The 13,766-nt window shown below is 43.7% G+C and overlaps 1 protein-coding gene across 3 annotated transcripts in view; it reads left to right on the forward strand.

Moving 5' to 3' along the window:
• Positions 1-13,766, forward strand: part of slco1c1 (solute carrier organic anion transporter family, member 1C1) — a 139,078-nt gene that overhangs the window by 16,782 nt on the left and 108,530 nt on the right. For all 3 annotated transcript variants that reach the window (XM_087999676.1, XM_043713452.2, XM_043713453.2), the window contains exons 9-12: positions 945-1,109; positions 3,439-3,634; positions 6,567-6,732; positions 11,472-11,650. In XM_087999676.1, coding sequence (XP_087855802.1) covers positions 945-1,109; positions 3,439-3,634; positions 6,567-6,732; positions 11,472-11,650 — 706 coding nt within the window. The remainder of the gene's footprint in view (positions 1-944; positions 1,110-3,438; positions 3,635-6,566; positions 6,733-11,471; positions 11,651-13,766) is intronic.

A 13,766-nucleotide genomic window follows, 5' to 3' on the forward strand; every position in this document is an offset into this window, starting at 1 on the left:
AACCTGCCTGGTATTCTTCTGAGTTGAGAAGTTTAAGAGGTGATTTAATAGAGCAGCTTCAACTTAGCTAAAGGATTCACAGGGTAGATAGAAAAACAACATTCAAATTCGATCATTTTGATGTTTTTTGTTCTTTTTTATTCATTCCTGGGATGAGGGGGTCTCTAGCTAGGGCAGCATTTATTGTCCAACCCTAGTTCCCAGGAGGGCAGTGAAGAGTCGACCACATTGGCTGTGGGGCTGGAGTCACATGCAGGCCAGACCAGGTAAGGATGACATTTTCCTTCCCTGAAGGGCATTGGTAAACCAGATAGGCTTTTTTTCTGACAGTCGACAATGGATTCATGGTCATCCTTGGACTCTTAATTCCAGTTGAGGGCAGATGGTGGAATTCAAAATCAATTTATAGAGTACATAATGTACAGCATCTCTATGACTCTATAAATTGATTTTGAATTCCGCCATCTGCCCTGGTGCAATTTGAGTACAGGTCAGCAGAACATGAACTGGGAGGCTGGATAAACAGTCCAGCAAAATACCACTACACCATCGCCTCCCTTCCGTGTGAAGTCAGTGGACCACTTTTTAATCCAAGGGATAGTGGAAATGTGGACCTCCCACTCTGTCAAGACACTCAATGGTGGGTTGATGGGAATGTTTTTGAGACGGAGGTGGATTTATTTTTGTTGGTCAGGTATGTGACAGGTCAGCTGTGTTCTGATTGAATTCTGGAACAATCCGTGGGGCTTAGAGGTATAGTTGTGACTATGACTTCTCAGGAAGCACGGGAAAACGTTGCCAAAACTCCACAACAATGAGCTGCAATATAATTAAATTAGATTTCAAAAGTGCCAATGCTTGATTTAATGTGTTCTGTGCTGACAGAGAATACATTCACTGGTTGATCTAAAATAACACTGGCAATTTTTGTGTTGCTTTTCCAGGCTTCTTGTCATCGTTGAAAGCACTCTTTTCAAATAGCATCTTTGTCCTGTACTTGGTGTCGATGGTCTTACATATGAATGCTCTAATTGGCATGTTGACGTTTAAACCCAAGTTTATTGAGCAGCAATATGGACAGTCCGCATCCAGATCCAACTTCCTCATTGGTTTGTACTTCTGTTGCCTGCATATCTAAGCCAAACAATATCCTGTTATTGCATTCCTTTTATTGTCCATGATTTCTTTGAGACAAGAGCTAAACCGGATGGCAGGAGACGTTTGTCCGAACAGTGATGATGGAATGAATGGTCATCTTCTGATTTCGAATGTTGTGCATGAGTTTTGGGGATTGAAACTTGTTCCAGCTTTTCTTTCTCTCACTGTAAGAAGGTGACTGGTTTCTTTATATTTTTTTCCCTTTTCTCAAGGACACAGTCTGCATGGCACAAGTTGTTCAAGTTAACCTCAGAAATGCATTGGGCTGTTATTGCGTGACACGGATTTTTAGGGACAAAGTTTTGTGTTTTTGCAAGTCGAATGACTTAGGAGCACTTTTTTTTTAAAAAAAATTGCGGATGGAACCTGATTCAAGGAAGTTTGTGCCTGTTCCCATTTTCAGCATTCTTCACTGGTGTGGGATATGGTTAAGGGAATCCTCCAATGTGCAGCATTCCTGGTTCAGTTATGGGGTGGACAGTTTGAATGTTTGCCCTCTTTTTTTTTCCACTCGTCCCACACACAAAAAAAATAAATTTAGTGCAGTTGAAGGTAAGTAAACATGGTTCCACGCACTCGGAGCATGCTAAGCCTGATACATGACCAAGATAAAGCAAAGGATACTAACCACTCTAGCGCTGAGCTGGGCAACAGTGAATATTAAAATAGCCCATCCTTCTGAACATAAATGCACATTTTCAAAAAGCACTTCACCTTATTGGCATGTAGCAATCTTGGGGAAAATGCATCTTTACATGGGATCCTGGAGTTTGTCCTTAATTTATGAATGGTTGTAAAGCTATTTTATTTTAGTGCTCCCCTGCATCCATTTATAGTCCTATACAGAGCTATAACATCACAGGAATTCACCAGCAAGTTCAAACGCTAAATGGTAGCACCATGGTTAGACACTAGGTGACAGTGAAGTCACACCTATGTGAGAAATTGTGCATAGCCTCAATCACACACAGAAATGTTAAAAGAGCCATTGAAAAATTGTGGGCAAAACATGTGTATTGAAAAATAAGAGAGCTGGCTGAGCAAGATGTGAGCAATATCGGGACCGGCAACTGGGACATTTAGTTTAGCCTTGATGGATTTATACCATCTCCTCCGTCTCTCTCTCATTCTCTCTCTGTCTCTCTCTCTCTTCTCCCCCGCCCCTCGTTCTCTCTTCCCATAGCCCAATAAGAATCTGAGAGAGCCAGGGCTGCACAGTTTGAGGAGCACATGGGCTGGAATATTAACTGGAGGACAGGGAGGGAGGAAGTGCAGAATGCAGAAACGTGTTGGGGGGGGGGCGGGCGGATACTGATCCGGATTTGAAAGCAGGATTCCGGTTGATACGGTATACCAATGAATTCCGTCGTGAAACAAGACAGAGAAAAGAAATGGCTTTCACAACAAGCCATGAGTGATGTCTTGTATGAAACAGCAAAGGGGTGTTTAGTGAACTGTGGAAAGACAAAGGAGTGAAAAGTGAGCTAAAATGTTGAAAAAGGTACAAATAAATTAGAGACAGAGTAGCAATGAGACATGCGAAGATAGAAGGATTCTGTAATAAAGTCAGACAGAAAACCTTCAAAAATATACACTGTTCTTTGAATTTGTTCCAAAGCTAAATTTCCTCTGAAACTGTGGGATGCTACAGACAATGAAACCTCTTTTCTGCTCATGCTGGTTGTTCATCGCTTCAATCCATCTACTGAATCCACTTATCTCCATATTCCACTTAAAATCAAAACACTGTGAAGATGGAAATCTAAAATCAGGGCAGAAATGTTAGCATGAGAGGTGACTTATTGAAATGGCAATGTGCTAAGTGAAGAAATTCCTTCTATGTCAGTCCTAAATGGAGTCACACAACATGGAAACAGACCTTTGTCCCAACTTGTCCATGCAGATCAGGTTTCCAATCTCACTTGCCTGCCTTTGGCCCATAACCTTTTAAACCTTTCCATCCATTACCTATCATAATGTCTTTTTAATGTAATTGTAATCACCTCGACCACTTCCTTGGTAACTCGTTCCAAACATGCAACATGCTCTGTGTGGAAAAAGTTATCCCTCAAGACTCTTTTAAATTTATCTCCTCTGACCTTAAACCTATGCCCTCTGGACTACCCTAGGGAAAAGACCTTGGCGACTCATCTTATCCATGCCCCTCATGGTTTTATAAATCTCTGCAAATGGACGGCTTGTTGCATTTTAGTGTAAGATTGTATATTTTCCTCATTCAATCTGAAATGAGTTGGTGATTCACTCTCTTTACTCCTCCAGGTCTCATAAATATCCCTGCAGTGTGTGTTGGATTTTTCTTGGGAGGATATGTGATGAAAAGGTTGAAATTGAATATAGTTCAAGCAGCGAAATTAACCTTTGGATGTAGCACCCTGGGTTGGTTAATAACACACTCCTTTTTTGCAATGGCTTGCGAGAACTCTCGAGTAGCTGGTTTAACTGTCTCCTATCAGGGGTAAGTATCTATTTTCCTGGATGTTATTAATCATTCAGAATCCCTTTGTGTGTCACATTTTTAAAAAAGAATATGTTGGCAGAGGAATCTATTCACTGTTTTGTGATGTTATGCATTGCCTGTGTGTGTTGGTGATTCTTCAGTCATTTTGAATCCCTGTTGTGGACAGGACCCCTAAATAATCGCTTGTTAACTTGTATCTCCGCCTTTTCCAGGATGTCAGTTACTGCAATAACCAAATGAATTCCATCAGTGTTTGAGAGTCAGAGCCATTCAGAGCAGAAAAAGACCCTTCGGTCCAACCAGTTCATGCCGAACATAATCCAACTTAAATAGTCCCACCTGCCTGCTCTTGAGACATATCCCTCCAAACGTTTCCTATTCATGTACTTATCTAAGTTTCTTTTAAACATTGTAATTGTGCCCACATCCACCACCTCCTCTGCCAGTTAATTCCACATGCCAACCACATTTTTGTGTAAAATAAAAAAATTGCCCATTCACGTTTTTCTTAAATCTCTCTTCTCACCTTATAAATGTGTCTTCTAGTCTTGAACTCCCCCATCCTAGGAAAAGGTGCATGCTATTAACCTGCCATTAAGCCTATCTAAACCATAAACTTCTGTAAGATCTGCTCTCCAACCTCTTATGCTCCAGTGGAAAAAGACACAGTCTATCCAGCCTTTTTTTTAATAACTCAAACCTTCCATACCTGGCAACATCCTGGTAAATCTCTTCTGAACCCTCTCCAGCTTAATAATGTCTCTCCTATAAATGGGCAACCAGACTTGACACAGACTTGTATCTTCCCTTTCTTTTCTCCCAGCCCTTCTTGCATGTGCTCAGTGGCACTGAGCTTGCAATAGGCACAGGAAGTGTGCTTGCTGCTCCTCCTTGAGTAGAAGGCTTTAGAGCAGGGCCCTCGTGGGTCTGGAGGCTCTGCAAAGATCCCAAAGGTGGCTTAAAGCGAGGGGAAAAACCCTGAAACCCAAACAATTGTTATCAATAATGATATTCTTGGTCTTGAGGCCTTCAGGATATCTTGCTTTCTAACACTAGCAGCTTCACCGTTGCTTTTGTCTTATGTTTCTCCAGTGGCTCAGTGGTTAGCACTGCTGTCTCACAGCGCCAGGGACCCGGGTTTGATTCCAGCCTCGGGCGATTGTCTGCGTGGAGTTTGCACATTCTCCCAGTGTCTGTGTGGGTTTCCTCTGGGTGCTCCGGTTTCCTCCCACAATCCAAAGATAAGCAGGTCAGGTGGACAAGCCATGCTAAATTGCCCACAGTTTCCAGGGATGCGTAGGTTAGGTGCCTTAGCCCGGGGTAAATGTGGAGTAAAGGGGAATGGGTTTGGGTGGGATACTGTTCGGAGAGTTGGTGTGGACTTGTTGGGCCGAAGAACCAGTTTCCACTGTAGAGATTACGTGATTCTGTAAGACCTCAGGCTACAGAAATAATCCGGGTCAGGAAAATTGCATGTATCAGTCCCGTGTGTCAGTCAGCTCAAAGACAAAAATCTATCCTATGTCCCTGTGAACACCCTGATTATTTATGTGTCTGTTTCATCTGTGTCTCTGCTCGTATAGCCTTCATTATTTGATGCATGTTGCCTCCTGTTTAAGATGGTTAGGAAACAAGGCCTTGGATTTTCTGCTGGCCAGGTAGTTATTATTCCAGTGTAGATGGGAGTAGTGCAGGGTGACCCTGTGGAATTCGTAATAGAAGACATTCCGAAGGACCTGCCCAGCAAATTGACTTTCCCACTGGGCAATTCCCCAGCACCTGGATGTTTCCGATTTTGAATAGAAGGTTCGACAAATTCAGTAATTCAGGAAAATGTTGGCCTATTAAATGCTTCGTGTAACTCCTGAGTAACTACTGGATAGATCCCATGTGTATGTATATCTCACAAACTCCCCAACTGTGCACAACCTCCCCAGGGACCCAATCCTTCTGCCAGACCCAAACCCCAAACGCAACCTCCCCACTGCCCGTCCTCACCTGGCACCTACCAATCTGGTACAGTACCCTGTCAAAGCCCTCACATCACACCCTCGTGTACTTATGCTGCTAAAGTGGCTGCCTGGATTTCTAACTTAGAGCAGCTGACTGCTGTGAAATAAGGGGGTGTGATTTACATTCCCCTGATAGCTCAATACGACAAAAGATCTGTCAGAATAAAGTCCAGCCATGTATTTCTGAGGGAGCCTCGAGTGGAATTTCCTCTCATTTTTTTAAAAAAAAAGGCCAAGACAGTATGCTGCATAAGATTGCTTAACTAATCCAGGATGACTCTCACTACAACCTTGTGAAAGTTTGAGGGTCTTTGATTGAAAATGAGGAGAAGCTATTTCGAACTCATCTGTAATTACTGGACAACATAGTGGCTCAGTGGTTAGCACGCTGGTTCACAGCACCAGGCACCCAGTTTTGATTCCAACCTCGGGCGACTCTCTGTTGTGGAGTTTGGACATAGATTTCACCCCACAGTCCAAGGATGTGCAGCTTAGGTGGATTGGCCATGCTAAATTGCCCATAGTACTCAGCAATGTGCAGGCTAGGTGGGTTAGCCATGGGAAATTTAAATGGGTTGGGCCAAAATGGGATGCTGTCCTGGAGAGTGGGTGTAGACTCGATGGGCCAAAAGGCCAGCTTCCACAATGTGTGAATTCTATGATTGGGGGACACCTAGAAGAGATCTTAAATACAGCAATTCGTTCTAATCTGCGATGCATTTGCTGAAAGGGTGCAGGAAGTGACTTTAATGGGAACTTCCAAAAGGTAATTAGAAAAATACTTTGAAGGGAAACAGTTTGTAAGGTTATAGGGGGAAAAGCAGCGGTGAGGAGGCATGACACTGGTACAATAGGCCTAATAAGTACCACCTCTGCTGTGTGTGATTCCATGAACTTGGTTTTCTTTGGTTTCTCAGCACTTCACAGGTCTCCTTTGGGGGAAGTGCTCTGAACCATGACTGTAATACTGGCTGCTTCTGCTCCCTGAAACAGTGGGAGCCCATTTGTGCTGGAGATGGTGTCACATATGTTTCACCCTGCCTCGCTGGTTGCACAACGTCTACTGGAACAGGGAAGAATACGGTAAGAGCCTTTGATTTCCTCACTGCAGTTAGAAAACAGAAACGGGCCATGTGGGCAAATCAATTGTATCATCATTTACACCCAAACACTGCCAACCCACTCTGACAACACCTCTTTGCTATTTTCCCTGGCATGTGCTGGCTTTCAACTGCTTGTACATTCTCAGCTTCAATGTTGACAGTTTCTGCCTCATTAAATTGAAGAGCTTCCCAAATCTCTTTGTAAAGAAATCCCTTTCTCCGTCTGTTTCAATCCTTTGTCCCCCTACTCTTGGCCCGATGGCAATTGAAAGCAGTCTGCTTCAGTTCACCCTGCCCCACTCTCTTTTCACCTGCGTTGGTTTAACCATAATATTTCCGGTCAGTTCAGAGGGAGTCACGCACTGATACCTCGAGTTGTACGCTGACAGCAGAATGAACACTAACGTTGCAGTAAGCGATTGTAATGTACGATGATTTGGAGTTCAGTTTCCAGCGTCCAAATTTCAGAACTAGCGCTTGAAACTCCACTTTGTTTTCACAAAGAGCGACCGAAATATTAGTGAATCTGCAAATTGCATTGTGTCCTATTTTTATGATTTGGGTACGTTCTAATTCTTAGAGATGGGCAGGGATTACACTGCCTAGGTTATATGCCTATGCAAGTTTTATCTATGCAAGCTTTAAACATCTACTTTCGAATTGCTAGCTGTTTGCCTACAATTTTGTGTCCTTTTCAGTAACCGTACCCAGGCTATTCACACACAGTGAACATACGATAGAAGTAAACCATTCGGCCTCTCTCAGAAGCACTCCCATCTCTCATTCTTCTGGGTAATGCTGACTGTCTATCTCAGGGTCCTTGATTCTCACTGTTGTCAGACTCCACTCTTGTCAGGGACACCTCTTGAAGCAATGGATAACTGAACACTACAGCAGCGGTACCAATGGATCATATGATATGGGAGCAGAAAAATTAGGCTATTCAGCCCATTGGGTCTACACCGCCATTCAATCAGGGTGTTCTTAATCCCATTCTCCAGCCTTCTCCCTGTAGTCTTTGATACCAATCAATCAAGAAACTATCTGTTTCTTTCTTAAAGACATTTCATGACTTGGCCTCCACAGCCCTCTGCAGCAATGAGTTCCACAGATTGATTATCCTCTAGTTAAAGAAATTCCTCCTCATTTCAGTTCTAAAGGATCATCCCTTCACTCTGAGAATGTGCCCTGGTGTCATAGTCTGTCTTACTAGTGGAAGCATCTTTTCCACATCCATGCTATCCAGGCCTCGTGGTATTCTGCAAGTTGTAATCAAATCCCAGCCTCCCAAAATTCTTCTAAACTCCTTTGAGAACAGAGCCAGAGTCCTCAACGACTCCTCATAAGACATGCCTTTCATCCCTGCAGTCATTCTTGTCAACCTCCATTGGAACCCCTCCAGTGCCTGCACATCCTTCCTTGGATATGGAGCCCAAAACTGCTCACAATTTTCTAAATGCAGTCTGACCAAAGCCTTACACAGCCTCAGTAGAACAGAGAAGATGATATGACTGCTGGTTCTAGAATTTCTAAAGGAATGATGGGAACTATGACCTTTTTTTATATATATCTTGTCCAAAATGGTAAGAAATCAAAGTGTACAGGCTGCTCTTCAAGATGATAAGTTCAAAACAAATTTTCAGAGACAAGGAGCCCAGGTTCAACTGGTCAAAACTGGGCACAGGACAGTTAAAAATGATGGGCGTTAGCTATGCCCTCGCCATACTCTTGCCCCCAATTCCACCTTGTCTTGCCAGTCCTGCTACCTTCATATTGTTAGTGCCCTTTGGTACAAGAAATCCACAAGAAGGTATCAAGGTCAAATTCTTAAATATGTAGATTTTGTTTGACAATGTTATTATAATTTGAACAACAATTTTCAAGTTGAAGCCAGAGAGGGAATAAGTGGTAGTCCAGGGCAGAGCTCAGTCCCAACAAGTAAATTGATAAACATATTTTCTGATGACAATATGCAAATACATCTGGTACTTCCTGTATAAGTGCTTCAGGAACCTGGAGCAACCTTTAGATGAGTCCAGAGACAGTATATTCCTGTTAGGATGAAAAGAAAGGCTTATAAAATCACGAGGGGCATGGATAGGATAAATAAACAAAGTCTTCTCCCTGGGTTGGTGGAGTCCAGAACTGGAGCATAGGTTTAGGGTGAGAGGGGAAAGAGAGAAAAGGGTAGGGAAAGCTTGATGACTAGAGAAATTCAGACTTTGGTCAAGAAAAAGAAGGAAGCATATGTCAGGAATAAACAGGAGAGACTGAGTGAATACTTAGAGTATAAAGGCAGTAGGAGTTTACTTAAGAGGAAAATCAGGAGGACAAAAGGGACGTGAGATAATTTAGCAAATAGGAGAATCCAAAGGGTTTTTACATATACATTAAGGATAAACGGGTAACTAGGGAGAGAATAGGGCCCCACAAAGATCAGCAAGGCGGCCTTTGTATGGTGCTGCAGGAGATGGGGAAGATACTAAATGAGTAATTTGCATCAGTGTTTACTGTGGAGAAGGACGTGGAAGATATAGAATGTAGGGAAATAGATGGTGACATCTTGAAAAATGTCCATATTACAGAGGAGGATGTACTGGATGTTTTGAAATCCATAAAAGTGGATAAATTCCCCCAAGACCTGATCAGGTGTACCCTAGAACTCTGTGGGAAGCTAGGGAAGTCATTGCTGGACTCCTTGCTGAGATATTTATATCATAGATAGTCAACAGGTCAGGTGCCAGAAGACTGGAGATTGGCTAACATGGTGCCACTATTTAAGAAAGCTGGTTTTAAAAAAAAGCCAAGGAACTATAGACCAGTGAGCCTGACCTCGGTGGTAGCCAAGTTGTTGGAGGGAATCCTGAGGGACAGGATGTACATGTATTTGGAAAGGCAAGGACTGATTAGGGATAGTCAACATGGCTTTGTGTGTGGGAAATCATGTCTCACAAACTTGATTGAGATTTTTGAAGAAGTAACAAAGAGGATTGATGAGGGCAGAGCAGTAGATGTGATCTATGTGGACTTCAATAAGGTGTTCGACAAGGTTCCTCATGGGAAACGGGTTAGCAAGGTTAGATCTCATGGAATGGGGGGGGGAATTAGTCATTTGGATACAGAACTGGCTCAAAGGTAGAAGACAGAGGATGGTGGTGGAGAGTTGCTTTTCAAACTGGAGGCCTGTGACCACTGGTGTGTGACAAGGATCGGTGCTGGGTCCACTACTTTTCGTCATTTATATAAATGATTTGGATATGAACATAGGAGGTTAGTAAGTTTGCAGATGACACCAAAATTGAAGGTTTAGTGGACAGCGAAGAAGGTTACCTCAGATTACAACGGGACTTTGATCAGACAGGCCAATGGGCTGAGGAGTGGCAGATGGAGTTTAATTCAGATAAATGTGACGTGCTGCATTTTGGAAAGGCAAATCTTAACAGGACTTTTGAAAGGACTTATCAGAGCAGGATAGGAGGCTGAAGGGTGAACTTATGGAGGCTTATAAATCATGAGGGGCATGGATAGGATAAATAAACAAAGTCATCTCCCTGGGTTGGTGGAGTCCAGAACTGGAGCATAGGTTTAGGGTGAGAGGGGAAAGAGAGAAAAGGGATCTAAGGGGCAACTTTTTCACGCAGAGGGTGGTGTGTGTATTGGACAAGTTGTCTGAGGAAATGGTGGAATCTGGTACAATTGCAGCATTTAAAAGACATCTGAATGGGTATATGAATAGGAAACGTTCAGAGGGATATGGGCCAAGTGCTGGCAAATGGGACTAGATTGGATTGGGATATCTGGTCAGCATGGACGAGTTGGACCAAAGGGTCTGTTTCCGTGCTGTACATCTCTATGACTCACAGCTATACCTCACAGGGCAAAAATAACACTTTGGAATGAGAAAACATATGGATATGAATGTGTGAAGAAGATAGGTTAGTTTTTAATGAACTCTTAGATCAAAGATTGTTATTTCTATAATTACCAGGCACAGCAGCATTTGGAATTAAAGCATAAGAAATGTTATTACTTTGGACTCGGAGCCTGAAGACAATTTTGACTCTGCTTTCTTCTTGACCGGTCTGTTTTAAACTCACTGCTCTGAGCAATATCTGTGGGTATCTGTTAATTTTTTAAAAATTAATTTGTGGGATTTAGACATTGCTAGCTGAGCCAGTGTTTACTGCTCGTCCCTAGTTGCCCCTTGAGAAGGTGGTGGTGAGCTGCCTCCTTGAACTGCTGCAGTCCACCTGTTGTGGGTTGACCCACAATGCCCTTAGGGAGAGATTTCCAAGATTTTGACCTAGCGATAGTGAAGAAATGATGATATATTTCCATGTTGGGATGATGAGTGACTTGGAGGGGAACTTGAAGGCGGTGGTGTTACTACGTATCTGCTGCCCTTGTCCTTCGAGATGGAAGTGCTCGTGGGTTTGGTAAGTACTGTCTGAGGATCTTTGGAGAGTTCACCAATTTGCAAAGTGTTGCATTGTACAAAGCTAAACTGACCTTAATTCATGGTACCTGATGAATGCTAGTGGAGAACAGAAAATATTTCCACACTTTTCATGGATCCCGACATGTTTTTTTTTTAAAACGATTTTGCTTTAAACTCCTAAAACATTTACAATATAGCTGATAGAAACGCTTTAATCACCTTGTGAATCCAGACTGACTCAATGGGGCTTTGCCCCGTGATTCTTTTTTTCCGCCGTGCAGGTTTTCCACAACTGCAGCTGCATTTCTCCATTGACTGCTGGCAATTCCTCCGGCCACCTGGGGCAGTGTGCAAGGAAAGATGATTGTGAAAAATCTTTCCGCTACTTCATGGCAGTCACTGTGCTCACGTCATTAATTTTTTGCTTCGGAGCAGTTCCCGGTTTCATGATATTACTCAGGTAAAAGTTTTCTGACTTGAATGTCTCTAGTTTCAGGTAGGCAGCCAACTATTCTGTCAAACCAATGCTAACCAGTTGCAATCACACCTGGTTAATTACAATTACAAAGGCTGTTCGTGATGTGTTAAAAGTCCTACTTATTCCAAGCAAATCAAAAGTTTTTTCACACCATTTTACAAAGAAGTGATCACCTTCATTCGACAGAGTACTGCATATGCTGGAATTGGAATCATAACCAAGACTATCAACAGGTCAGGAAGCATTTGTGCAGAGAAAAGGACAAAAATAAGGCTAATTTCCAATGTGGAGTTTGCAGGTCTGTGTAGGTTTTCTCCGGGTGCTCCAGCTTCCTCCCACAGTCCAAAAATGTGCAGATTAGGTGGATTGGTGACGCCACATTGCCCATAGTGTCCAGGGATGTGTAGGTTAGGTGGGTTATCCACAGGGTTACATGGATAGGGTAGGGAGATGGGTCTGGGTGGGATGGTCTTCAGAGGATCAATGTGGACTTGTTGGGATAAAAGGCCTGTTTCCACACTTAGAGAATCTATGATGGATGACCATTCATTGGCAAGTTTGATTTATCATTGAACTGTGAAGTTCAATATCCCCCCCATCTCTTTGCCGTGCCTCTCTCCTCCACTCCCCCCTCACCCCTCACCCCCCCCTCAACCACGTCTCTCACCCCCCTCAACCACGTCTCTTCCCCCCCCCTCAACCACGTCTCTTCCCCCCCCCCCTCAACCACGTCTCTTCCCCCCCCCTCAACCACGTCTCTTCCCCCCCCCCCTCAACCACGTCTCTTCCCCCCCCCCAATCACGTCTCTCCCCCCCCCCCTCAACCACGTCTCTCTCCCCCCTCCCTGTCTTTTCCCCCCTCCCTGTCTTTTCCCCCCTCCCTGTCTTTTCCCCCCTCCCTGTCTTTTCCCCCCTCCCTGTCTTTTCCCCCCTCCCTGTCTTTTCCCCCCTCCCTGTCTTTTCCCCCCTCCCTGTCTTTTCCCCCTCCCTGTCTTTTCCCCCTCCCTGTCTTTTCCGTCTCTCTTTATCTCTCTGTCTCTCTTTATCTCTCTGTCTCTCTTTATCTCTCTGTCTCTCTTTATCTCTCTGTCTCTCTTTATCTCTCTGTCTCTCTTTATCTCTCTCCCTACTCTTTGTCTTTCTCTGTCTTTCTCTATCTCTCTCTCTGTCTTTCTCTATCTCTCTCTCTGTCTTTCTCTATCTCTCTCTCTGTCTTTCTCTATCTCTCTCTCTGTCTTTCTCTCTGTCTACTTCTCTCTCTATCTCTCTCTCTGTCTTTCTCTCTCTATCTATTCATCTCTGTCTCTGTCTCTCTCCATCGTGCTCTCTCTCTCTCTCTGCCTCTCTCTATCTTTATCTACCTCTCTCTGACTCTCTGTTTCTCTCTACCATTCTATCTCTCTATCTCTTCTTCACTTTTTCTCTCTCTCTATTCATGTCTCTCTCTGTCTCTCTTTCTCTCTCACTGTTTCTCTCTATCTTTCTCTCTATCTCCCCCCCACTTTCTCTCTCTCTGTCTCTATCTCTGTGTCTCTCTTTCTCACTTTCTCTCCCCCTCTCTATCTATCTCTCTCTATCTCTGCCTCTCTGTCTCTCTCTATGTCTATCTCTCCCTCTGATTATCTCCTTATCTCCTTATCGCTCTCTATCGATCTCTATCTCTGTATCTCTCTCCCCCACTGTCTCTTTATCTCTCTGTCTCTCTCCTTCTATCTCTCTATCGCTCTCCGTGTCCCCCTCTCTGATTATCTCTCGCTCTCTATCCATTCTGTCCTTCTTACAATCTCTCTCTCTTATCTCTCGCTCTGTATCTAGTCTCTCTCTCTCTCTCTCTCTCTCTCTCTCTCTCTCTGTCTCTGTCTCTCTCTCTGTCTCTGTCTCTGTCTCTGTCTCTGTCTCTGTCTCTGTCTCTGTCTCTGTCTCTGTCTCTGTGTCTGTCTCTGTCTCTGTGTCTGTCTCTCTCTCTCTCTCTCTCTCTCTCTCTCTCTCTCTCTCTCTCTCTCTTTATCTCTCTCTATCTCTCTATCTCCCCCGCTGTCTCTCTCCTTATCTGTCTGTCTGCCTATTTCTCTATCACTATTTCTCTATTTCTCTCTGT

This window comes from Chiloscyllium plagiosum, unplaced genomic scaffold (genome assembly GCF_037043375.1).
Source record: "Chiloscyllium plagiosum isolate Xiang-an unplaced genomic scaffold, Cpla_swu_hap1 HiC_scaffold_23, whole genome shotgun sequence".
In the NCBI taxonomy this organism is placed as follows: Eukaryota; Metazoa; Chordata; class Chondrichthyes; order Orectolobiformes; family Hemiscylliidae; genus Chiloscyllium; species Chiloscyllium plagiosum.